The sequence below is a fragment of the Acomys minous genome (genome assembly GCF_964271855.1).
Source record: "Acomys minous genome assembly, chromosome: 10".
Lineage (NCBI taxonomy): Eukaryota > Metazoa > Chordata > Mammalia > Rodentia > Muridae > Acomys > Acomys minous.
Window position 1 is genome coordinate 106,810,761 of NC_140491.1, and position 23,865 is coordinate 106,834,625.

A 23,865-nucleotide genomic window follows, 5' to 3' on the forward strand; every position below is an offset into this window, starting at 1 on the left:
TTCCTCCTGGGGTAATTTCCATGCTGGCCTTGCTTTGGGCCAGACTCGGGCCTCCTGTGGCAGTGCTCTGACTCACTGTAGGCGACAACAGTGTGGCATATGCCCACTGGGCTGGATGCCCTCCGAGAGACACCCTGCTGAATGTGCTTGCCTCCGAGCACACACAGACTCCCTTTGGGCAGCCTTTTGGTCACTCTTGAAGTTCTAGCTGCCTGGCAAAGCCCTGGGTGCCTTGAGGACTTTGCTTCTGATAGGGAGTTTGGAAGTCCTCCTAGGTGATGGATGGAAAGGGGCCGTGACACGGAGGTACTGTGCTGCTATTAACAAAATACCACAGGCTGGGTAATTTATGAAGAAAATAAAATCTGGCATAGTCCTGGAGTCCGGGTGATCCCATAGAAGAGTAGAGAAAACCATACTGGCAGGGCCTTCTAGCTGCATAAGCCCAGGGTGGCAAAAAAAAAAAAAAAAAAAAAAAAAAAGGAGGCAAAACCTAGCATCCATGCAAAGGTCAAAGAGAAAGGGCCTGGAGAAGACGTGAGCCCCGCCCCGCTCCCCCCTCATCATTTTATTAGGAACTTGTTCCTATGACAGAAGTATGATCCATTCATGGGGGTACAACCCTCAGGGTCTGATAACCTGGTAAAGGTCTCAGCATGGTCACCTCAAAGCCAGAGAGCAAACCACTGGACTAGTGAGGCCTATGGATCCCCTGGCTCTTCCAGGTACTTCGTCATCCCAGCCACTGGGCGCCACCCCTCCCCCACCTCCGTACATCCCAGGTCTCATTTCTTCCACCGGAAGTCCTACCCACACCTTCTCTGGGGGAATTAGCTGGGTGGCTAGGCAGGACCACGGACATTTTCTTTGAGTCTAGTTTTCTTTACTCTGAGCAGACCTGCCCTAGGTGTTGGCAACAGTAAGGACTTAAGAAGGCAGAGGCCTCAAGAGAGATGACTGTGATGGGGGTGGGTGGATAAAGACTTGGGATAGGGCACTTGGGACAGTCCACTAACTTCACGACACAGGCCTATAGTCTAGCACTTAGGGGCGCGGAGGGAGGAGCTAAGTGGTTCAGAGTCATCCTGGCCCCACATTCTAAGTTCCAGGCAGTGGAGGCTGCAGGAGACCCTGTCTCATGGTAGACGGATAAGCAACTGTAGTGAGTTTATGCCTCGTGGCCTGTTTCTCACTAAGGCCTTACAGGTTCTGTGCCTTTTCTGCGCCCCCTGCAGGCCGTTGGAACGATCTAGTGAAGATGTGGACATAATTTTCACGCGACTGAAAGAAGTTAAAGCTTTCGAGAAATTTCACCCAAACCTCCTTCATCAGATTTGCTTATGCGGTTATTATGAGAACCTGGAGAAAGGAATAACACGTAAGTCCCGCGACTCCTGTGCCATGTGCTTATGAGTGGCTTGTGCTCATCCGTGGTCGCCGTGTGGGGACCGAGAGCACCCGCGGAGTCTGGGTGCCAGATATTTGGGCTTCCAAGTGAGCTGACGTCTCTGTCCCCTGTGTTTCTTTTGTTTCTCACCCTTTAGTTCACAGTGTAGAAATTGCTACCCCTCCCCCCTTAGGGCAGCATCTCACTTTCCAGATGGGTCTGGAAGGACAGACTGACATACTCATTTAACCGTATCCTTAGAGATTCAAATAATTATTTTCTTTAACCCACGAAAGAGGTGACTGTTGGGCTACTAACAGCTTTTCTTACTGAACACTGTTAGCTATGATTTGAATAGACCTCACTAATAAACGTTATTTATTCCAGACAGGAATCAGGGGGCAGCGAGAACAAACGTAGAGGGTGAAAGCGGCGTTTTTTAAGTGTTTTTCTTTTCATTAAGAAAGCAGCGTTCCCCCATATCTAGTTATATTTTATTCTGCAATAACAGAACACTTCCATCCAACTGCCTTAAATAACCAGTGACTCATTCAGGAAGGGGGCGGGGGGGGGGAAGCAAAACAATCCGTCATCTATGAAAGCCATGAGGTGAAATGATTCATGGCTGTTTCCCCGCCCCCGCCCCCGCCCCTGCCCCCGCCCCCGCCCCCCTCACGCACCTCAGGGCTTGGCTTGTGCCTCAGGCAGCTGCAGCAGGTGGAGGTATTCTGTGTAGACTCCCTGAAGGACTGTTTCTTCTAAGTCCCGTAGCCGGCTTCTTGTGTTGCGATGTCTTCAGAGTTGTACCCTATGACTAAAGCCTCAGGCAATCACGGCAAGGCTGACAAGATGTCCCGGATTGATTAGAGCAGTCTTCATCCTGCGGGCCTTGGACCAGGCCTGTGGACGAGGGCGTGAACTGGCATAAAATCAGGCTCAGTGTAGTCAGAGCGCATGCGTGTGTGCTCTGGGTGGGAAGGCAGGGGCAGCATCACTGTAGAAAATTTAGGAAATTAACAACAAAAGTCACCTGACATCCCCAGACCTAGAGATGACTAATAGTATTTAGCACGTGACCTTTGACATGTTTTCCTAGGTCTACACACAATGGTCACACTTCTGATTTTGAAAATTTCTCCACACGGGGACAGGAGAGGTGGCTCAGTGATTAATACTTGCTGCTCTTTGGAAGGTTTTGTTCCCAGCTCCCAGTTGGGGCAGCTCACAACCCATAATAATTCTAGCCCCTGGGGATCTGACATTGTCTTCTGACCTTTGCAGGCATGTTTGTGCATGCATACACAGACAGACACGCATACACAGACAGGCACACAAACACAGGTAAATAGTAAAATAAGTCTTTAAACACTCTCCACATATATACTTTTTGAACCAACATATGTTTAAATTTTTTTTTCTTCACTGATGTCAGAAGCTTCATTCTTTGGGAGGATGTTTTTGGTTCCTAAAGCCAGTTTGAAACAAATTTTGTATGGCATGTGATGGGGAGTGGATCACATGTGTAGCTCTAAGCGTGTGGTAGAGGCTGAGAGCAGTTGTCACTGGAAAGGCCCTGGCTGTGTCACTGTCCTGGCTGGATGCCCTCCCTGTCTTGTGTCCCTTCACAACGTGGTCCACTCAGAGGGAGCAGAGCATACCTTGAACCATAGTTCCCAGGAGCTGCCCCTTAGGCACTGTGCACCAGCCCTGCCAGGCCTTGGCTGGCCCTCTGAGCTGCGGTTTAATTTTGGGTAAGCCAGATGCCTGACCTCTGATTTTTAAACATAAAAATAAGTATTGTCAGCTTGTTCCACGGGGTTCCTTAGTCAACAGGGGAGTTGGTTTGCATGCGATTTTGAAGCAAGAGTTTCAGAGAACGGTTTTCTTCTTCTTTTTTAAATAAAAGATTTATTTTATTTGTGTGTGTGTGTGTCTTTGTGAATGTCTGCTGCACAAGTTCTGGTGTCCACGAAGTCAGAGCAGGGCGTGGCATCCTCAGGAGCTGGAGTTAGAGGTAGTTCTTCGACTAGGGTGCTGGGAACTGAACTCTGTCCTTTGGAAGAGCAGTAGGCATCATAGCTGCTGAGCCGTCTTTCCATCCCTACAGGTGACTTGTGCAAGTGTACCCCTTACATAATACGGGAGCTAGCGTGTATCCTGAGTGCCTACATGGTTTTGCTCTGAGACTACAAACTCAGTGACGATTCAGGTTCAGAAAGTTCTGGTGAGGATCCCAGCCAAGTGCCCAAGTACAGCAGAGTCAGAAAGCAAACAGGACAACAATGATGGCTCAGTCCTTTACAATTTTTATAAACAAAGAAAAACAAACCATTCATTGGTTAGTTTAAAAGGAACCATGTTACCCTAGAAAACACACCACAGCATTCATTTATTTATTAACTTAATTGCTTCTTGACCGAGTCTTGCTCTGTCTGTTGGGCTGGCCACAGAGTCATGGTCCTCCTGTCTCAGCCTTCTGAATGCTGGGACCATGGGTGTGCCACCACAGTGCTTCTGCTTTTAATGCAGATTCATGAAATTGGGCGGGCATACTGTGGAAAGGCAAGTAACCCCTTCCCCTGTTTAGAGTCACAGTTTCCCAAGAATCACAACACAGTGAGATGTATTTAAGATAAAGGCACACAGAACGGCAGTGAATCATTACCGTGGATGTTCTGCAGAGCCTTGGCTGTCCTGGGACTCACCTTGCAAGCCAGGCTGTCCTCCTCATACTCACAGAGCCCCACCTACCTGCCTCAGCCTCCCGAGAGCTGTGACTAATCACCCGAGTTACTGTGTCAGGCCAGTGGACCTCACTGCAGTCAGAGTGACCAACCATTGCAGGCCAGTGTTCATGGGGTGTCGGCTTCCTAGGATGCTGAATCTGGAGGATAAGCATCGTGGGTGGACAGCACCAAGGAAAGCCATGCTGTAGCCTTGTGAGAAGAGACCGAGGAAGGATGAAAACAAGCCATGCCTGTAATGTCCAGTGAAGGTCTGTCAGCTCCAGCCAAACACATCCCTACACGGTATGTTTATACTACTTTTTTTTTTCCCCCAGTATTTCGCCAAGGTGACATTGGAACCAACTGGTATGCTGTCCTAGCCGGGTCTTTGGATGTTAAAGTGTCTGAGACCAGCAGTCACCAGGTAATCTACCATGTCATTAAAACAAACAAACAAACAAGAAAACAAACAAACCGTGTTGAGCATATAGCTCAGTGGTAAGGTGCATGCTTAGCATGTGTGAGGCCCTAGGTTCAATCCCCAGTACCATACCATATGAAAAAAAAAAAAAAGGTTAAGATGTATTATTAATGTTTTTTTTATAACTGTAATATATTATTACTGTGTTCTTGTTTTGTTGTTTGTTTGTTTGTTTGTTTGTTTGAGACAGGGTTTCTCTGTGTAGCCTTGGCTGTCCTGGACTCACTTTGTAGACCATGCTGGCCTCAAACTCACAGACATCTGCCTGCCTCTGCCTCCCAGAGTGCTAGGATTACTGGCATGTGCCACCATGCCCAACTTAATTTTAGTTTTTCAATATTTATCTTTTAAGACTCTCATACATGAGTGCTGTATTCACACCATTTTCAGGCCTCCCTCTCCCACGTCAATTCCTGTATCCCGCCAGCTCCCTCTCAAACTCATGACTTTGTCTACCATGTTATTTATTTTTTTTAAGACACATTTTCCAATCTACTTCCCCACATTAAGTGTTTGTTGAATTCATTTGTTTGGTCATGTCACAACATACCCTGAAAGTCTGTGGGACGTGAGGTTGGTGTCAAAGGTTTAAAGCATTTAGTGCAGAAATACTCTGGCTGTCTCAGGAGCCGGCCGTCCCTTGGGAAATGCAGACAGTCCCACTGTGGTGAGAGAGAGAGAGAGAGAGAGAGAGAGAGAGAGAGAGAGAGAGAGAGAGAGAGAGAGAGAGAGAGAGAGAGACCTGGAGGAAAGAAAGCTGCTTGCTTCCCTCTGGGATCCTTACTCTACCTTGCATGGTGATTTTTATTCAAATTAGAAGTTGTCCCCATCAGCCTCCTAAGAGATTCAGAGATACAGTGAAAACTGGGTGACACAGGCAGCCTCAAAAGCCTATCTTTCCAGAGCTGGATATGATGGCCCAAGCCTGTAGTCCCAGCGCTTGGGAGGCAGAGGGAAGTGGATCTCTGAGTTCAAGGTCAGCCTGGTCTACAGAGTGAATTCCAGGACAGCCAGGACTATACAGAGAAATCCCATCTTGAGAAAGAAAGAAAGAAAGAAAGAAAGAAAGAAAGAAAGAAAGAATCCAAAACACTATCCAACCTCCACACACACACACAAAAAAAAACCCCAAAAAACAACTAACAACAAAATGAACAAAAAAACCACACTGCAACTCTTCAAAACAAAATAAAACAAACAAACACCAGCAAACCCACAGCTGCCCGCTCCCCCCACATTCCTAGGCTAGGGGGGTGGCTCAGTAAGGAAAGTGCCGCTGTATAAACATGAGGACCTAGGCTCAGAGCCTCAGCATCCGCTTACCAGCCTGGTGTAGCCTCAGGCATCTGTAGTCACAGTTCTCAGAGCTCATGGCAGCTCATTGACCAGTGAACTGATGAGTCCCATGTCCCAGTGAGAGACCCTGGCTCAAAGACTCGGGAAGAGCAACCGGGGAAGATACTCAACATTGAGCACCTCTGGCCCCCACAAAAGAGTAAACACACACACACACACACACACACACACACACACACACACACACACACCACTTTCATAAATGTACACAAGGACACTACATATAGGTTTCTGAGCCCATTTTGGCAGCACACTTTAAATAGGAAAATATTTGTGATTCTAAATTTGAGATTTACAATTTGTAGGGACTCGTGGACAATCGCTCTTTTTTTTTTTTTTTTAAGATTTATTTATTTATAGTGAGTGCGTATGAGCCTGTGTGTAAATCTGTGTGCCACGTGCATGCCTGGTGCTGGAGGAGGTCAGACGAGGACATCAGATCCCCTGGAACTGGAGGTCTGGATGGTTGTGAGCCACCATGTTGGTTCTGGGAACTGAACCCGGGTCCTCTGAGAGACCAGCCACTGTTCTTCACTACTGAGCCATCTCTTTAGCCCCACAGACCTCTTACAACGGCAGTGGCATCTCAAAAGATAGTTGGTGGTGTGAACTTTGGAACACGCTTGGTTTCCTGTGTTAGGCCCACTGCTGTGCATGGTCACTGTCCCCTTTGGTGACCAGGTCATTCTTGTCCTATGGGCACTTTCCCTGTGTGTAGAGAGGACCCCAGACACGGCTTGCCGCCCACGGCTCCTCCTCTCTTCTGTCTCATGACTGGTTTTCCTTGCATTTCAGAGAAGACTTTGATTGTTATCAGCTGCCTCAGTGTCCCAGTGAGTCTGCAAACAGCTGACGTTTTTTGCATAGTCATCCCTAGTGGCCAGAATTCTAAGCACTGGACAGGCCTGGCTGTCTTTGAATCCTTGTATAACCCATGAGTTGGGTTGCGTTCCTGACTTCTCTTTATGGATGAGGAAACTATCCCCCTCTCCCAGCAGGTCAATAGCTTAGCCTCAGATATTAGAGACCAAGGCAGTTAGGATTTACACACGAGCACCTGGTCGCATGCGCGTGCTCTAAACCACTGCTCTGCTCTGGAAAGGAACATGAGGAGGGCTAGAGATGTGCAGAGCTCAGTTGGTGCAGAGCTTGCCTAGCTTGCAGAAAGCCCCCGGGTTTGATTTCCAGTACCATGTGAACCACATGAGGCAGTGCACGTAATTATAGGTGGAGGCAGGAAGATCAGGAGTTCAAGGTCACAATGAGGTACTTGTAGAGGTTGGGGCCTGCCTAAGGCACAGGACACTGTTTTGAATTAAGAAGGAGAAGAAAGCCAGGTGATGAAATATTACCCTCTACACACACATACACACACACACACACACACACACACACACACACACATTCGTGCACACACACTAGTACACACATACACACACTCGTACACACACGCATACAAATAGACACACACGTACACACTCATGCACACACACTAGTACACACAGACTTGTGTACACACACACACACACACACACACACACACACACACACACACACCATTGTTTCCATTCTGCTGTCCTGAGGTCTTCTGCACAGATGTGCCACAGGGAGGACCTTGAGGAGGGTCATTTGTTGGTCCCTCTTGCTCTTTGAATGAGCCTTGAATAAGTCTTGAGGAAAAAAGGAGAGAAACTGAAAAGAAAAGGGGGAGGGAAGAAGAAAGTGAAGATTGAGGAGGAGAGAGAAGAGGAAAGAAAATGCAGCTGTGCCTGAGGACATGATCAGGGCACCAGCAGAAGTGGACTGACCCAGCTGCTGCTGCTGCTGCATGAGAATTTGATGGGGTGAAAAGTAATCCGTGGTCAGGATCTTCAGGAATATTGCCCTGCCCCAATGGGAGAGCCCTATGAGGTCCTAGTAGGGGACAGCCAGGTAATGCTTTGCAATTAGCTGTGGGGTTTTACACTTGAAGTTAATATAATTTAGTTGTAGGTTTTTAATCTGTAATTTTGACCTTAACCGTACTGCAGACAACTTTCTCACTGGCTCTTTGACATACTCCATCCTGTAAAGTTGAACCAGTTTCTAGATGTATTTGCGTCATTAAGATACAAGGAAGAAAAGGGACATTGACCCTGCCTATCCCAGGATGAAGCTTGAGGCAGAAAGGGGGCCCAGGCTCTCAGGCAGTTCAAGGTCCCAGCTGTGGAACAGGAAGAAATTAAGGAGGGGAGCAAGATGGCTGGCCCTCCTCCCACCAGGCTTCCTATATAGAAGAAGAGGAGGAGGAGGAAGAAGAGGAGGAGGAGGAAGAAGAAGAAGGAGATGAAGAAGAAGAGGAAGAAGAAGAAGAAGAAGAGGAAGAAGAAGAAGAAGAAGAAGAAGAAGAAGAAGAAGAAGAAGAAGAAGAATTATTAGAATTGTTCTTGGGCTGGCTGTGTGGTCAGCATTGGGCCTCTGCCTAGCAGCAATTGGGGCAGATTAGCCTGACTGCTTAGCTTGGTAGAAGAATGCCCTGTATAAGAGAAAAGGGAAAGATGGAGGGAGGAAAGGAGACAAAGACACATTGGGTTTGGTTCCCAGGCTCGTGGGGCTCAGCAAACATGAACTCCTAGGGCAGCTGTCAGGGCTGGGGGACGAGTTGTATTCTTGGACAAGTGGGCTGGAAACTCTGCCTTCTTTCTTCTGTGGGAACCCCAAGGGAAACAGATTTGCTCTTAAGACCATCAGCTGATTGGCACAAGGCCCACCTACCCTAGAAAGGGTAATTTGTTTTCTTTAAAGTTTATTTATGGGTGTCGAGATGGCTCACCAGGTAAAAACGCTCATTGTGCAAGCCTAGAGGAGACCTGAATTTGATCCCTGGGACTGGTGCTAAAGGAGGGAGGACAGAGTGGACCACATAGAGTTGTCCACTGACTTCCACATGTGTCCTGAGGCTTGTGTGCACCACCCCCAAGTAATACATACAAGTGAATAAATCTAAATTTTATTTACTGTGATATCAATCATATCCAAAGCCAATCCAAAACAACAACAACAACAAAAAAACCAAAAAAATCCTTTACAACATCTAGGGTTTGACCAAACAAACGATCATCAAGTTGGCATAGAAGAGCATACCACTATGTCCCTTATGCATGGGCACACCAACTGGCTTCGTCTTTAGGCGTATATATGTATGTGTATATATATATATATATATATATATATATATATATATATATATATACACATACATATATACATATACATATATATACACACACACTGGTGTACCTATTGGCTTCCTAACAGTAGTTGCAACCATCCTGGAGCTGCACAGTTGCATAGCAACCAAAGATTTGGGTCCAAGTCTGACATAGTCCAAAGTTTACATTCTTCCTGCTGCCTACACCTTAAACAACCAACCAAGCAACCAACCAACTACCACCACCACCAACAACAACAACAAAATATAGGTGGAGAGTTGGGGGCCAGAAGCGAAGAAGAGAAAAACTTACAAGAGGTTAAAGGAGAACTGAAGAGAGAGAGGATGGAGGTGAGCTGTGTACAGGGCCGAGTCATCAGAGAGGGCAGAGCAGTTTTCCTCTGCCAGCCTGCATCTCCATTTTCTTTCTCTAAGACCCTCAGTCTGGCCAGTCTTCTCGCCAAATCAGAGGGATACAATGACAAGCTCCCAAAGGCACCCTGAGTTTCAGCCCCTGTGTGTGTGGGCATTAGCTGCCTTCTGGCCCAGAGCAGTGAGCAGAGAAGAGTTTCTGGCGCAAGAGCGCCCCCTACAGTCGGCTATGTACTGAACAGCCAACAAGCATCTTGAGCGCTCCCATGAGACTCATTTTGCTCCGCCAGTGTGCTCACACCCATGAGGTGGGGCAGCCAGCTTCTTTGTGACTCTGGGGCTTATGTCCTTGACTATAATGGGTGCCTGAAGGATGAGAAGAGGGAGGAAATAGAAGCGAGGCGGGCCAGGATTACAGTTGTGGAAAGAAACAGCTTCCCTATGGGGCTGCTCTAGCCATTCTTGCTCATGCGATGCCAGCTCAGAGCCCCGGGGCCTTTGCCGCCACACCCACCTACTCTTCTCAATCACCTCTTAGACCTAGCAATGTAACGGTTAAATCAGTGTGGCCTTGCATTGCACAGCATACCCATGTTGGAGTAGAATAGACGAAGGAAGAAAACTGAAGGGCAGCAAGTTACAGGGTAGAGATGAAATTGTTAGAAAGGATGCTGATGGGTTGCATGGCCTCCTGGGAGAAGGGAAGAAGTGGGTGGTGGTGCCCCTGAAGAGATGGGCCTCCAGGGTCTGACATAGTATTTATTATGCTATTCATTTATTGAGTTTTATTGATTTAATCCTTTCCCTCCCCCCACCAAATTAGCCTATTTTATGTAGTGATAGAAAGTTAAGAATGCATATATAAATGCTATGTCTTCTTTTCTCTATTAGTCACTTTGGGCTCAGTAGCTTAAGAACACAGTGTCAGCGCCGGGCGTGGTGGGAGGCACCTTTAATCCCAGCACTCAGGCAGGCAGAGGCAGGCAGATATCTGTGAGTTCGAGGCCAGCCTGGTCTACAAAGCAAATCCAAGGCTACACAGAGAAACCCTATCTCAAAAAACAAAAACAAAAACAAAAACAAAAAACCAAAACCAAAACCAACCAACCAAACAAACAAACAATGCAGTGTTTTTTCCCTGGATGATTGGATGATTTCTTGAACTCTTTGGGCCTAGGATGTAGGCTGTCCTCACTTTTCACCGGTGATGTCCCGCATTGTTTACAGAGCCTATCTCTAGCTTTGGCTTGAGGCCCTCCACCCCCTGCAGGTTGACCCAAGTGTGCTGTATCATGCTTGTACACAGAGAAGTCATGGGCTCCTTAGGATGACAGAGTGGGGAGTTGAAGAGCTAGAGGCCACTAGGATTCCTGTCATCTCTGTGTTCTTTGCCATCATCAGTGTTAGTCAACACTGAAAGTGTCTCATCAGTGTCCAGGGGATGCGGTGGGCGCAGTGTGCATACACTATTGTCCCTGGCGTGATGAGGCCTAAGCTTGCAGTAAGGAAATCCATTGAACCCACATTGCAGGGAAAACTACACAAAGTGTGAAAACTATTCAGGGAACGAGTGGGCCTGTCGACTTCAGGCTCTGTGCTGTGTGGGGAGGATGGAAGACAGGCCTTTGGGATTCAGGCCTAGGGGTGGCTTACCTCCCAGCACAGGGCTCAGTCCCACTGTCAGCTCAGTAGCCAAAGTTGGTGAGGGTAGTGGACAGGCAGAAAGAGAGAGAGGCAGGACTTGCTGCCAACCACCTCGCCCTGTCCCCAAATGACACAAAATCCTGTCGAGGGCCACACAGCTCGGTTCTCAGGCAGTTACATTCCTCCTTTCCCTGCTGGGCTCAGAGCCACACCCTGCTTGTTGCAGCCTTGCATTCTGGGCAGCTGAGTTCCCCAGGCCTAAGGCTTTCAGAGCAACCTGGGTGGGAGAGAGAAAACCCTTGGGTGGGCAGGGACATGTCCCACCCAGAGGCCTTCCCCCAAGGAGCTGATGCTCTTGCCCTCATTTCCTCATGGCTACCTTGAAACCACATTTGCCCCAAGAATTCTGGGACATGTGGAGCCACTCCTATTCTTCCTGTGCTGAGGGACCTTTGGAGACCTGCAAACCCTCACACCTATCTTCACATACACCATGTTTATTCCTCTACACCACCAAATAAAGCCTAGGCTTTGTATAGTGTCATGGGCATGTCTCCTGCTTCATAGATGGCCTTCCTGCATTGGCCATTCTTTTTGCTATCTTATGAGCCGTTGACCAGTCAACAAGGGGGCATGCCTACAGATGGCGTCCATGTCTAATGGAGTCTCAACGTGGCTTATGTGTTCATGTAGACTGCTATTTGGCAACACGGGTCTTGTTGAGGACTAGTCTCTCCAGCGCCCCCGTGGCATCTGCCTGCACCTCCAGGACATTCTACCCAGGACACAGAGGCCTGTAGATCCCTGTCACTAAACTCAAGCCAGACCGCATGTACTCTCAGGCCTGCTTACTTGGGCTAGATGGTCCTACTTAAGTGAACTATGGAGGTGCATTTTTCATTACTATATTAATGGATTGGAAGTAAACAATAGGACATGCTATAAACAATAAATAATAACAAGCATTAAGTGGCAAAAAATCATCATCATCATCCTTAAGTGACAAGAAATAATAAAGCTTAAGTAGGCTTATAAATCTCACTGTATCAGACAACAGCACCAACTTGTGTGTGTGTGTGTGTGTGTGTGTGTGTGAGAGAGAGAGAGAGAGAGAGAGAGAGAGAGAGAGAGAGAGAGAGAGAGAGAGAGAGAGAGAGAGCAAGGTCTTGTTTCTCCCTGCAGATTGTATAGGTGAAGAGAAAGTATGGTATAATAAGTATCTAAATGCTAGAAATGTGTATGAGTTTAAACTAATCTGGAAACACACAAAGTATGGGAAAGTTTCCAATCATACCAATGCCCAGAGGCTGCCGACAGAAGTCCATGTTAACAGGGAATGGTGGTTTGTGATGTCACTGAAGGCCATGCTCCTTTGTAACAGACACCCACTTGCTGTACCCTGTAAACTCAAGCTAGTTGCTCCTACCTTAATGAGTCTTAACGCACTTAGCACAAAGCTTTGGATTAGCAGGGTCCCTGTGCTTTCTTCTGATAACCAATAAAAAGCTGGTTGCCTAGAATGGAGCGCTGTTGGCTGCCATGCCTGCAATGCTAGCATTGGTCACAAGAGGGCAGTGTTAGAACATGAAAAGCAGGAAACGCTTCCCAGTGTTTGAAACTGCAGGGGTTTAATTTTTGTTCAGCCATTTCACTGGAGCAGAGAATCTGTCTGGGCTGCCCTTGGCCTTGGTCTTCACTTCATCCCACCCCCTCATCTGTCATTGTGCCATTATCTGGCAAATTTTACTCTGGTTTTAGAAAAAAAAAGACCTCTTACTGTTTCCCCCCCCCCCCCCCAAGGTCAACTAGTGAACCTCTTATCATTCCTGCCTTTGCCTTTACAACTCAGACGCTTTTGGGCATTGCGTTTTTGTTTATCAGATTGGAAGTCCAGATCACTCTCTCTTCTTCCCTCCCTCCCTTTCTCCCTCTCTCTGCCCCTCCTCTCCCTCTCTGCCCCAGTTCTTTCACTCAGCCACTCACTTTGTTTTCAGTGACATCACCCTTTTTGGGAGACATTTGCTGGGCACATTTCTGAACAGTTTTATGGAGCCCAGGAAACGGAAGAGTGCCAAGCTGCCAGCGGCTGGTCGTCCGTCATTGCTGCCTGCTGCCTGCACTCCGGCTGCGGGTCTGCTGCTATTCCTTAGGAACAGATCTCGTAATTGACTTAACATTCTGCACAACTCGCCCTACATTTAGTTTTGTTGCTGTGTATTCTTTGTCTGGGCGGCACAGTGCTGGTCAGATAGGCTGTCTGCACTGGTTAGAAATGCCCACACCAGCCCATCCTCTGCAAGCCAGCTTGCCTGATGTCCGTCAGCTGCCCAGCAAGCTGAATCCAGGGACATGCTCGAAAAGAAAAACCGGCCTTGTTTCTGCTTGCCAGAAAACACATTTGACTTAGACGTATCTTGCCTTCCTGCTTGGCAGTAAATCCTTTTTGACACACGTACAGTTGGATGCCTTAACAGACTCTAAAATTGGGTTCCATTCAATTGTATTACTTAAAAGCGCTTAGAGGACTCAATAAATTCCAGGAGCAAATTCAAGCTCACAAGCTAAATGCAAGTGCTTTGAACCACAATGGCTTCTGCGCTGAGCATACTTACAGGCTGAAAAATGAACACTGTAAAAACATTTACTTTGGGAAAAACATGCTTCTTTCTGAGTCTATCTCACACTTAAATATAATCAAACACAAATGAGATTATTAATATGAATGAAGTCTGAATAGCCACAGATCTGCTAACTCTCTTTTTGGGGGAGGGATTTTTTTTTTTGAGTCCAGGTCTCACTATGTAGCCCTGGCTGGCCTGGAGCTTACTCTATAGAAGACCAGGTTGGCCTCAGACTCTCAGAGGTGATGCTGTTTCTGCCTCCCAAGTGCTGGGGTAAGAAGCACGAAGCAACATGCCTGGCCTAAAATCTGATCACTCTTCAACATTACAGAATAACTTAAAGAAATCTCCACGTGCTCATCACAGACAATGCTCATGTCTGTAGTACCAATTAAGTGGCTCTGACCTCCCCAGAACATCTGTGCAAGCTGGCTTTCAATGGATGCTTCTAAACCGTTTGCCTGCCAGTCCCAACTTTCCTAGCTTGGACCAGGATCTTAACTGCCTGTGACATGTAACCCCCGGCCCTCTTAGCACCAGCTCTATTTTCATACTGGCACGTAAGAAGCAAATGTGAAATGGCTCTTGTGAGAATGCCTCCTTTAAGATGTGCGTATTCCATAATGCAGGCGCACAAAGCAGATAAATTAAGGGGTGATTAGTCACAGTACAAAAGGATTCTTTGATTTACAGCAGGATTGTCAGGAGGGTTTCTTTGAATACAAGCTCCCCCAGAGAGCTCAAGTGTTTCGCAGATCATTCAAACCACTTGACATCCAGACTGGGGGACAGAGAAACTTGGAATTTAAGGGTTGAAAGCCGTCATTAGATGAAGCTTAATACAACACGACTATAGAGATTCTCTGTTGTTTAAATAATAGCAAAAATATAATTTGCTTTTTAGGAGTGTAGAAAACCTATACATGCATGGCAACGTGACTGAGTTAGGAATTATAGTTTCCTTTATATTGTTTATTCCTATTTAATTCTGGCAAGACGGCTCAGCCAGTAAAGGGGATTGCTGCCAAGCCTGACTATGTGAGTTTGAGTTCGAGCCCCCGAAGCCCACATGCTAAAAAGAGAAAACCAACTCCCAGAGGTCCTCACACTGACCCCCACCTGCATGCTATGGTATGTGTGTCATGGTGGCTGCTCCGCACCCCCCCCCCAATAAATAAATGCTTAAAATCTCATTAAAGATACTGTGACCGTTCCACAGAGGACTCAGGGAACGTTTTGCACAAAGCCACTGTTTAAGTACAATCTAGGTCTACCAGGCTCAGGCGTTTTCCACATCAGTTCTGTCTGGCCCTGTGTCTCTGTGTGGACCTCCTTGGCCTGGTGTTTGGGGCCTGTCACTACAGGCTTGTTGGCATCTAAGATAGCTGCAGATTTGTGTGGTGAAGGCTCAGGCAGTTTTATCAACTGGTACCCAGAGACTAAGTACACATGCCGGTAGGGAGTGTGCTAAATAATTTATGTCAATCCGACCCAGGCTATAGTCACCCGAGAGGACGGAACACTAGTGGAGAAAATGTCTCCATAAGATTGGGCTGTAGGCAAGACTGTAGGGTGTTTTCTTAAGTAGTGATTGATGTGATAGAGCCCAAGCTAATGTGAGATTGGAGGTGGAGTGTGGGGGTGTGGGGGTGTGGGGGAGATGGGCACTCCTGAGCTGGTGGTCCTGGGTTTTATAAGAAAACAGGCTGAGCAAGCCATGAGGAGCAAGCCAGTAAGCAGCACTCCTCCGTGGCCTCTGCAACAGCTCCTCCATCCAGGTCCCTGCCCCGTATGAGTTCCTGCCCTGACTGCTTTTGATGATGAACAGTTATTTGGGAGTATGAGTGAGATAAACCCTTTCATCCCCAAGTTGCTTTGGGCTATAGTATCTCATCAAAGCATTAATAACCCTAAGCTAGGGGGCTGGAGAGATGGCCCAGAGGTTAAGAGCACTGTCTGTTCTTCCAAAGGTCCTGAGTTCAATTCCCAGCAACCACATGTTAGCTCACAACCATCTATAATGGGATCTGGTGCCCTCTTCTGGCATGAAGGCACACATGTGGGCAGAATATTGTATAAATAAATAAATAAATAAATAAATAAATCTATCTTTCAAAAACCAAGAAAACATGTTAAAAAAAATAATAACCCTAGCTAGGACAGGGAGTCAGGAAGCAGGCGTAGCAGGGAGCTGCACCCCCACCCAGGCTCACTAGGAGCTCTCTCCACAGAATGACTACCAGAAAGCCCTTGGGGCACAGATGCATTGTCAAGTGACATATCAGTGTGTTTCTGTAAGGGTCAGTAGGGGCAGGCGGTCTGTAGCTAAGTTAAGAGAGTGACTAGCTTCTTGTCTCAGCTCTTCCTGTAACTGGCTGTTGTGGACATCTCTGGGTCTGTGTTTGTCTAGCTTATGAAGCAGTGATAATGCTGATGATAGTGTGGGATCACTTTAACAGCATTCCTAACCGCAGAATCCAAAGTTCTGGAACATTCTATATCTGATCCTGTGTGACAGGTAGTTCAGACACTGTTTAAGGAATGGAGTGGTGGCTCAGTCAATGAAGTACCTGCCAGAGAAGCACCAGGACCCATGTGACAAAGCTGGGTTCTCTAACTCTACAGCGACAGGAGCTGGGGAGACAGCCCAGCCAACTGCTGAGTGACGAACTCACTGAGAGGCTCTGGCTCAAAGACTCTGACTCTGGCCTCCACATGTGTGCCCGTGCACCGCCATGCACATGTGCACACACATGTACACACAAAATAGAGCTCAGCGTGAGGACAGACTTGTTTGGAATAGTGCATGACGTTACTTTTAGACTGTGTATAAGGAAATAAGACACAGAAGTGATTTTGTGTTTAGACTGAGGCCCCTCACACCCAAGGTATCTCCTGATTTTATTTATATAGATATACACACATATATAAAACATATGCATATATGTCATATATAACAAATGCATACATATCATATGACACATATACACATACATACATATATATGAACTATGCATATATATCATATATATATATATATATATATATATATATATATATATATATGCAAATATCCCAAAATGTTAAAAAGCACGAAATCTGAGACCATTCTGACCCAAGCATTTCACTCGACCTCTGTTGCCAATAGGAACAGCCATAGGTGACTAAGCATTTGTTTCTAGTCATGCATCATTCAAATAACATGATGTCAATTTTGATGGACAGAGAGGACATCACAGTCAAAACCATGCTCAGTCATGGCACAACATTCCACTCACATGCATGCAGATCTCTAGGCCCAAGGGATCCTATGCCACCTTCTGGCCTCCAAGGGCACTGCACACTTGTGGTGCACAGATATATATGGAGGCAAAACACTCATTTACACAGGAAAAATAATTTTTAAAAAATCTTTTTAAAGTGTACTGATCAGTAGGTTTCCTCTGTAGGACACTGGGCTCTCTCCAGAGAAGGCCAAGGAAGCTGCTTGTCCCTCACTGTCCTACCTCTTTGTAGAAGGAGGTACCTTAAAGGCACCTGAGCAGCATTCTGTTCTTGGGTGGAGGGACAAATGCTCTGGGTAGGAGCTTGCGTGTGTGTTTGGATCTGTGTGGAGAGTGACAGTGACTTAGAAAGTAGGTGAGTAACCTGGCAAGGCTCCAGCAGGGTTGGGTGAACCCACCTTCACCTCACGAAGTCCTGCACGTGGGACCTGTCTTTACTCTTCATTGGAAAGGTCCTCACAGCTAATGCAGACCAGAGCATTTATTCACTGGTGTTCCATATTCCCCAGGCAGTTCTGGCTGCTTTCTTCATTTTCTAAGGCGTTGAAACATTTTTCCCTTCTTAGATGACCTTAGTGAGCAATCTGCAGGCAAGCCGAAGTGTAGATGCTCTTCTCAATAGTCCCTGCAAGGCGAGCATGGCAGTGTGAGCACATGTGTAGCCTATGTCTAGGCTTTATAGGAATCTCACATTGCATGTGTGAGCAGCCATGTTCAGCAGCAGGCAGAGGCGTCTGCAGGGGTGCAGGCTTTGAGTTCTTACCTGTGGGGACCTAGTGAGAGCAGTGTGGATGCAGGGCAGCTGTCTCTTCTACAGCCACCCACATTTATCTTGCCTTTCAACCTGTGTGCTTTGCATCATATTGATCCCAATGCCTGGGAGAATGTTTGGATGTGATATTATCTGATAGTTTTTTCTGGGACCCACAGGAAGCCCAAATTCCGATCTCAACAAGGCAAGGCACCAGGAACTACAAAGATGTCTGTTGGCCCTTAGAAAGTACAAATGGGCCTGACATAGTGGCGCATGCCTTTAATCCCAGCACTTGGGAAGCAGAGGCAGGCAGATCGCTGTGAGTTCGAGGCCAGCCTTGTCTACAAAGTGAGTCTAGGATAACCAAGGCTACATAGAGAAGTCCTATCTCAGAAAACCAAAAAAAAAAAAAAAAAAAAAAGTACAAATGGTTTCCAATCCTTCATTTTCCCTGAGCTCAATTATCTTAGTTCATAACCAGTGCCTCCCATACCCATCCCTATTCTTAAGGAAATTTGTCCTAAAACAATATTCTGAGCCTGGCTAAATTGAAATCTGAAGCCGCAAGCAATGCGGAGGGGGCCCCTCACCTGGATTTCAAGATGAGCGCATGTGTGTTAGTTTGGCTGACGCACTGTATCGAATCCAGGCCCTCTTTGCATGCTAGGCCAGTGCCACACTGCTGGGAATTGTCTGGTGTGACTCTTCATCTTTAAGTTTGACTGGATCGAGCACATAGAAGAGGATTTGGAAGGACTGATCTCATACTCACTCCTGGTGACAGTTTGCATCCTTGGAATGGAGCTGGGTGCCTGAGCAGTGGCCTCTGGCTGGGCACCCACTATAGTGGCTGTGATTGTTCATTGGAATGCTCCAAAGCGGTTCAGGCAGCAATACTACAAGTGAACACACTGGAAGCTCCAGGGAAAGCAAGCCTTCTGCCCCGTGTCTTCATTACAAGAGCCGCTCACTGCCAACAAGACAGGTCATGTTGAGTCCCACAGCCGAAGTTTGTGTACCCTGTGGTGACAAACTACACGTGTCATGAAGTGAGAGGAAGACATCCGATTAATCTGTCAACATCAGCTAGTTCGTGTGTAAACTGAAGTTAAACAACCCTCTTGCTGCAGTCCTCATGAGGGGTCCCCCTCAAGTCTTAAGAAGTCGCAATGCTAGCTGGGAAGTGGTGGTGCACATCTTTAATCCCAGCACTCAGGGAGACAGAGGCAGGCGGGTCTCTGTGACTTCAAGCCTGGTCTACCGAGAGAGAGTTCCAGGACAGCCAGGGCTATACAGAGAAAACCTGTCTCAAAACAAACAAGTCTCAACACTGGAAAGATCACATTAGGCAAAAGAAATGGTTCTGAAGTTAGACCTACAAGAATGTGATAGCGTAGTGAGAGCCTCCAGGGAGCCCTCCTCTAGGGAGTCTGCGGAAGGCCGTGACTTGTTACAACCCACCTCACGTTTCTACTAGAATTGGCAAGTTACTCGCCAACTCCTTGAGAGCTGTTAACTTCAGTGCCGGGCACGCTTTGTGAATGGGCCTGTTTGCGGCTGCCCCTCTGGAGAATTTATTAATGGGTGTTTTTAAACTCCCCCCCCCCCGGATCTTTTTTTCCTCCCTTTTCGGAAATATTATTGATTTTTATTTTCCTGAACATAATTTTAGAGGGTAATATCTTTGAAGAAGCAATTTGCCGTGCTTCAAGGGGCTGGATTCGCGTGCGCATTTGTCTCAGTAATGCGGTTGCAAAGTCACCAACTGGATCTCAACGTTTGCCAATGGTCGGGCGCAGGAGACCTGAGAGGGAAAGCGTGCCTTCTAACTCACAGGCTTGCCCCATGTAGCTTCCTAGTGTACAATGCCTGCAGAATTAATCTCCAGGTGATTTTGAGTGGCTATTTGCTTTGTTTGAAAATTGTTAGGATTGAATATAAATGTTCTCACAAGTGTCCCATGCAGAGAGGAATTAATTTTTACTTTTTCTTTAGAACTTTCTTGATCACAGACTCAGGACCCTTTATAAGCAGCTTTACAGTGTTGTTTTCTCCAGCGCTGTTTTTCCTCTGTTCTGACTGCAGGAGGCAGCATGATACAAAAAGCTTGGCATCTCTAATCAGAAAGACCTAGCATCTGGCTCTGGTTTCTGTATGGCCTGAGCTGAGGCCTCTGGGAACTCACAGTGAGTTTCCCACATACAGAAGCGACCCAGTTCCAATTTCTTAAATATTGTGATCGTTCCCTCTCACCAAAAAGAGCTAGTGCCTTTTCAGTAAACTTTTTTTCCTTTTTTCAAGCAACTCGTAGTTTTAAAATAAAATAAGGTTATTGTTATCAGCAGTATTCAGAGTACCCGCAAGCTAGAAACCCCTAGCAGGAGAACGGGTGAGCAAATGGTAGCATGGCCACAGAAAGCATGTAAGTCTTGATTGGGTGTCTTTTACACCACTGTGTACATTTGCCAAAATATGTTGAGCTGCACAGAGAAATGAGGTATTTATCTTATATAAATTATACTTCAGCTTAAAGACAAGGCAAGTCTGTCACCCATTGCACCTTTAATTCTCTAATGATTTTCTTGGGGGTTGTTTCTCAGGATGCGGTGACCATCTGTACCCTAGGAATTGGGACAGCCTTTGGAGAGTCCATTCTGGACAACACGCCCCGCCATGCAACCATCGTTACCAGGGAGAGCAGTGAGCTCCTCCGCATTGAGCAGGAAGACTTCAAGGCGCTATGGGAGGTGAGCCCCAGGCTGCCTGTCAATTAATGCAGTTTCCAGTGAGAGAGAGAGAGAGAGAGAGAGAGAGAGAGAGAGAGAGAGAGAGAGAGAGAGAGAGAGAGAGAATGCTAGCTAGCACCGCTGCATGGATAATGGCGTTACAGTCAAGCCTTAATGTGTGCTGTTGTGAGCTGGTGGATGGAATTTAATTTTCAAAACTTGTTTTTGAAATGAGTGAGTGAAAAAGCCATTTTGACACAAGACATCCATTTTTTTTTTTGTTGCTAATTTAGTGCTTGCTCGATTTTCTGCGGTTTGACATACCTTATAATTATTTCTTGAATGACCATAGAGCGTTTTATGAATTTTCTCCTTCCTATTCCACAGATGTATTCTTAACCAGGGAACAAAATACTTTGACATTTTCTTTTGCATTTTCAAAATCATTATTGACACATTCCCCGAGAAAGTGGAATGAATGGGGTTAACATCTGGTTCATTTAAATGCTTTTAAAAATGATGTGCTCTGTAATAAGGTATGGAAAATGGGGGGCCATAAAGATGTCTGGTTACTTGCCAACTTCAAAATGCATCGATGGCCCAGCAGTGGATGGATGCTGCCGTTGGTCCCGTTGTTGGCTTTTGCATTTACCGATGCTTCCCAGCATCCCTTAGGGCACAGCACTCATTTACAGGAAGTATGAAGAATACATCATCTTGTATGCAGTCATGGCAGCTAGAGCACTCACAAAGGCCTGGCTGAGCCTCGCATCTTTTATGCTCTCATCCCTTTTCAGCTCCTTTACCTTTGGATTTTAACCTGTGGTGGCTCCTTATCTTTGTCCCTGGCTCAGTGGGTCCAGGAGTTAACCCATCGAGCTGTCGGGCTGCGCCACTTGCTCCAGTGTGGCTAAGATTTCAAACTTGATCTAAAAAGAATTTTGTGTAATCAAATAGTTTCCTCCAGAGCCAAACAAATGACTGATGCATTGGGGGGCTAGCCTGCAGGTGAGTGAGCGATGATGCCAGCTGCCTTAAAAGTCACGCAAAGCGTTGGAAGGCCTTTGCGGGTGAGGCCTGTTACTTTTTATTCTTGGCGGCCATGAATAAATTGTGGGGTTGCTTGTTTGAAATGTTTCTCTTAGAAAATATTAAAGAGCTCCAACTGCTCTGTAAAGTTCAGAGACAAAGCTAGGTTTTGTTTTTTTTTTTTCCGGGAGGGAAGGAAAAGTAAAAGTCAGTTTATGTGAGGTGTGTAGGTAAAGATACTCTGTCAATCAGAAGAGGCCAGGCTTTGTGTGTGTGTGTGTGTGGGGGGGTGGGTGTTGTCTTTCATTTTAAAAGACAAACTGAAAAGTCTTATACATAATGGGAATTTGGGAACATGGCTCAAGAAAGGAAGCCATTCCTAAAGGTACCATGCGCCACAGCAGCCATTTGGTCTGTGTCACTTATCAGCCTGATGGGGAGCTTTGGGGAAACCCAGAAGAGCCTCTTATTTCAGTTAGGAGCCTGCCGTGCTCTGAAGGAAGTCCTTGGGAAGTTGCTGCCTATGGACATTAGAACATTCTATAAGACTGCTTTTCAGACCGAGAAATGCTGCCCTGAGCATTTGCTATGGACACGTAGCCCGGCAGTCAATGGGCAGCTGCCTTCGCCTCATCTTGCTTTTCTGTCTGAGCCTCTTTAATGCTAACGAGGCACCAAGATGTTTCATCCTGAGTATTCAACGCATCTCAAGGAAATTAGTGTTCTGCTGCAACCCATAATATTATTGTGAGCATTTGGAGTGAATAGCAGCGTCCTGGTGCTGTCTAATAACCAGTGTATATTTCACGTTTCCCCAGTTGTTCCAAAAATGTGTTTTATAGATGTACATCCCTTCCCCCTCCCCGCCGAAACCAAGCTCGGGTAAAAACGAAAACAAAACCTGTAGTATATTTGATTGTTATATTAACATTGCTCTGCTTAGCTTTCTCTGTGTCTCTATGTGTCTTCACTCCTTTTTCATCCTCTTCCTTGCTTCCATCTCTTCTTGTCATTAGCGTCTTTAAAAGGGCTGGTCAATTTTCTCTCCCCTAAAATTGATCTGTTTTCTCATGTTGTCTCCGTTGATGCCTCTACCCAGGTTTCCTGTAAAGATATGCTGGGGCTAAGAGTTAAATTCAGTCAAGTCAAACGTTTTATTTGATCGCCAGAAAATGGCTGGTGGAGCCCAGCAGGAGGCTCATGATGGCTGTCTACTGTTGGTGATGCTTCTGTCTCCTGGATGGCTTACATCTACTCATCTCAAGGCTGAGCCCCACTGCGATTCCTCTTAGGGACAAATTCTTAAGTGAGGGAACTGACCCCGAGGGTCCTGTGTTCCCTAGCTCTGTGGATCACCCTTTATCTGTAACCCGACTTCTTCTTCTTCTTCTTCTTCTTCTTCTTCTTCTTCTTCTTCTTCTTCTTCTTCTTCTTCTTCTTCTTCTTGGTTTTTCGAGACAGGGTTTCTCTGTGTAGCCTTGGTTGTCCTGGACTAACTTTGTAGACCAGGCTGGCCTCGAACTCACAGTGATCCGCCTGCCTCTGCTTCCCGAGTGCTGGGATTAAAGGCGTGTGCCACCACTACCCTGCCCGACTTCTTATTAGAGCCCAGCTTGGATCTCTCTAGTTAGTGACTTACCCGTGATTGAGACAAGAGCCTGAGAGCTCTTCACAGCTGAAAGAAGGGGATGTTTTTACCTCTTTTGCAGCTCGGGGGCTGGAGACTTGTACCAAGAGAATACAGTTAGGTGCTTCTTTGCGGTTGCCTGTTCATGCAGCCAAGCGCAGGGTGTGGGTGGGGTGCTCCATCAGTGTTGAAACTATTTGAAGTGAAAATTCAATAAGCCTCTCATGTAGCAGCCTGTTAATCAAGGCTTTATTAAAGAGCATCCATGTGCATACACAGTGCATATAATCCCAGGAAATTGTACAAGTCTAAAAGAGCTTCTCAGGGAAGCCTGAATGGTGCTCACTTTAAGGCTTATTTATTCAACAGATGCTAAGTAGCTCCCGTGTATGTGTGTGCGTCAGGCATCAGCGAGCAAGACTGGCAGAGCTCTGTTTTCAGGGCAGGAGCTACCACTTTGCTACTTGGAGGAGATGGCAAATAAGTCAACAATGTAACTTAAGCATATGACGCACCATTATCATTACATTTTGCTTCTATTCTCTGGATATTGGGATACACCGGTGGCATACATAGCACTAACTACAAGCAAAATGTTTGATGATCAAACACATCTCCCTTAAGAATGTCAAATAATATGGTTTAGAATTCAGCCATCTGTTGTACTG

The 23,865-nt window shown here is 46.5% G+C and overlaps 1 protein-coding gene across 2 annotated transcripts in view; it reads left to right on the forward strand.

Annotated features, from left to right (window-relative positions):
• RAPGEF4 (Rap guanine nucleotide exchange factor 4) overlaps nucleotides 1-23,865 on the forward strand; it is a 291,519-nt gene that overhangs the window by 49,835 nt on the left and 217,819 nt on the right. For both annotated transcript variants that reach the window (XM_084799441.1, XM_084799442.1), the window contains exons 2-4: nucleotides 1,236-1,378; nucleotides 4,449-4,537; nucleotides 20,416-20,562. In XM_084799441.1, the coding sequence (XP_084655567.1) occupies nucleotides 1,236-1,378; nucleotides 4,449-4,537; nucleotides 20,416-20,562 (379 nt within the window). The remainder of the gene's footprint in view (nucleotides 1-1,235; nucleotides 1,379-4,448; nucleotides 4,538-20,415; nucleotides 20,563-23,865) is intronic.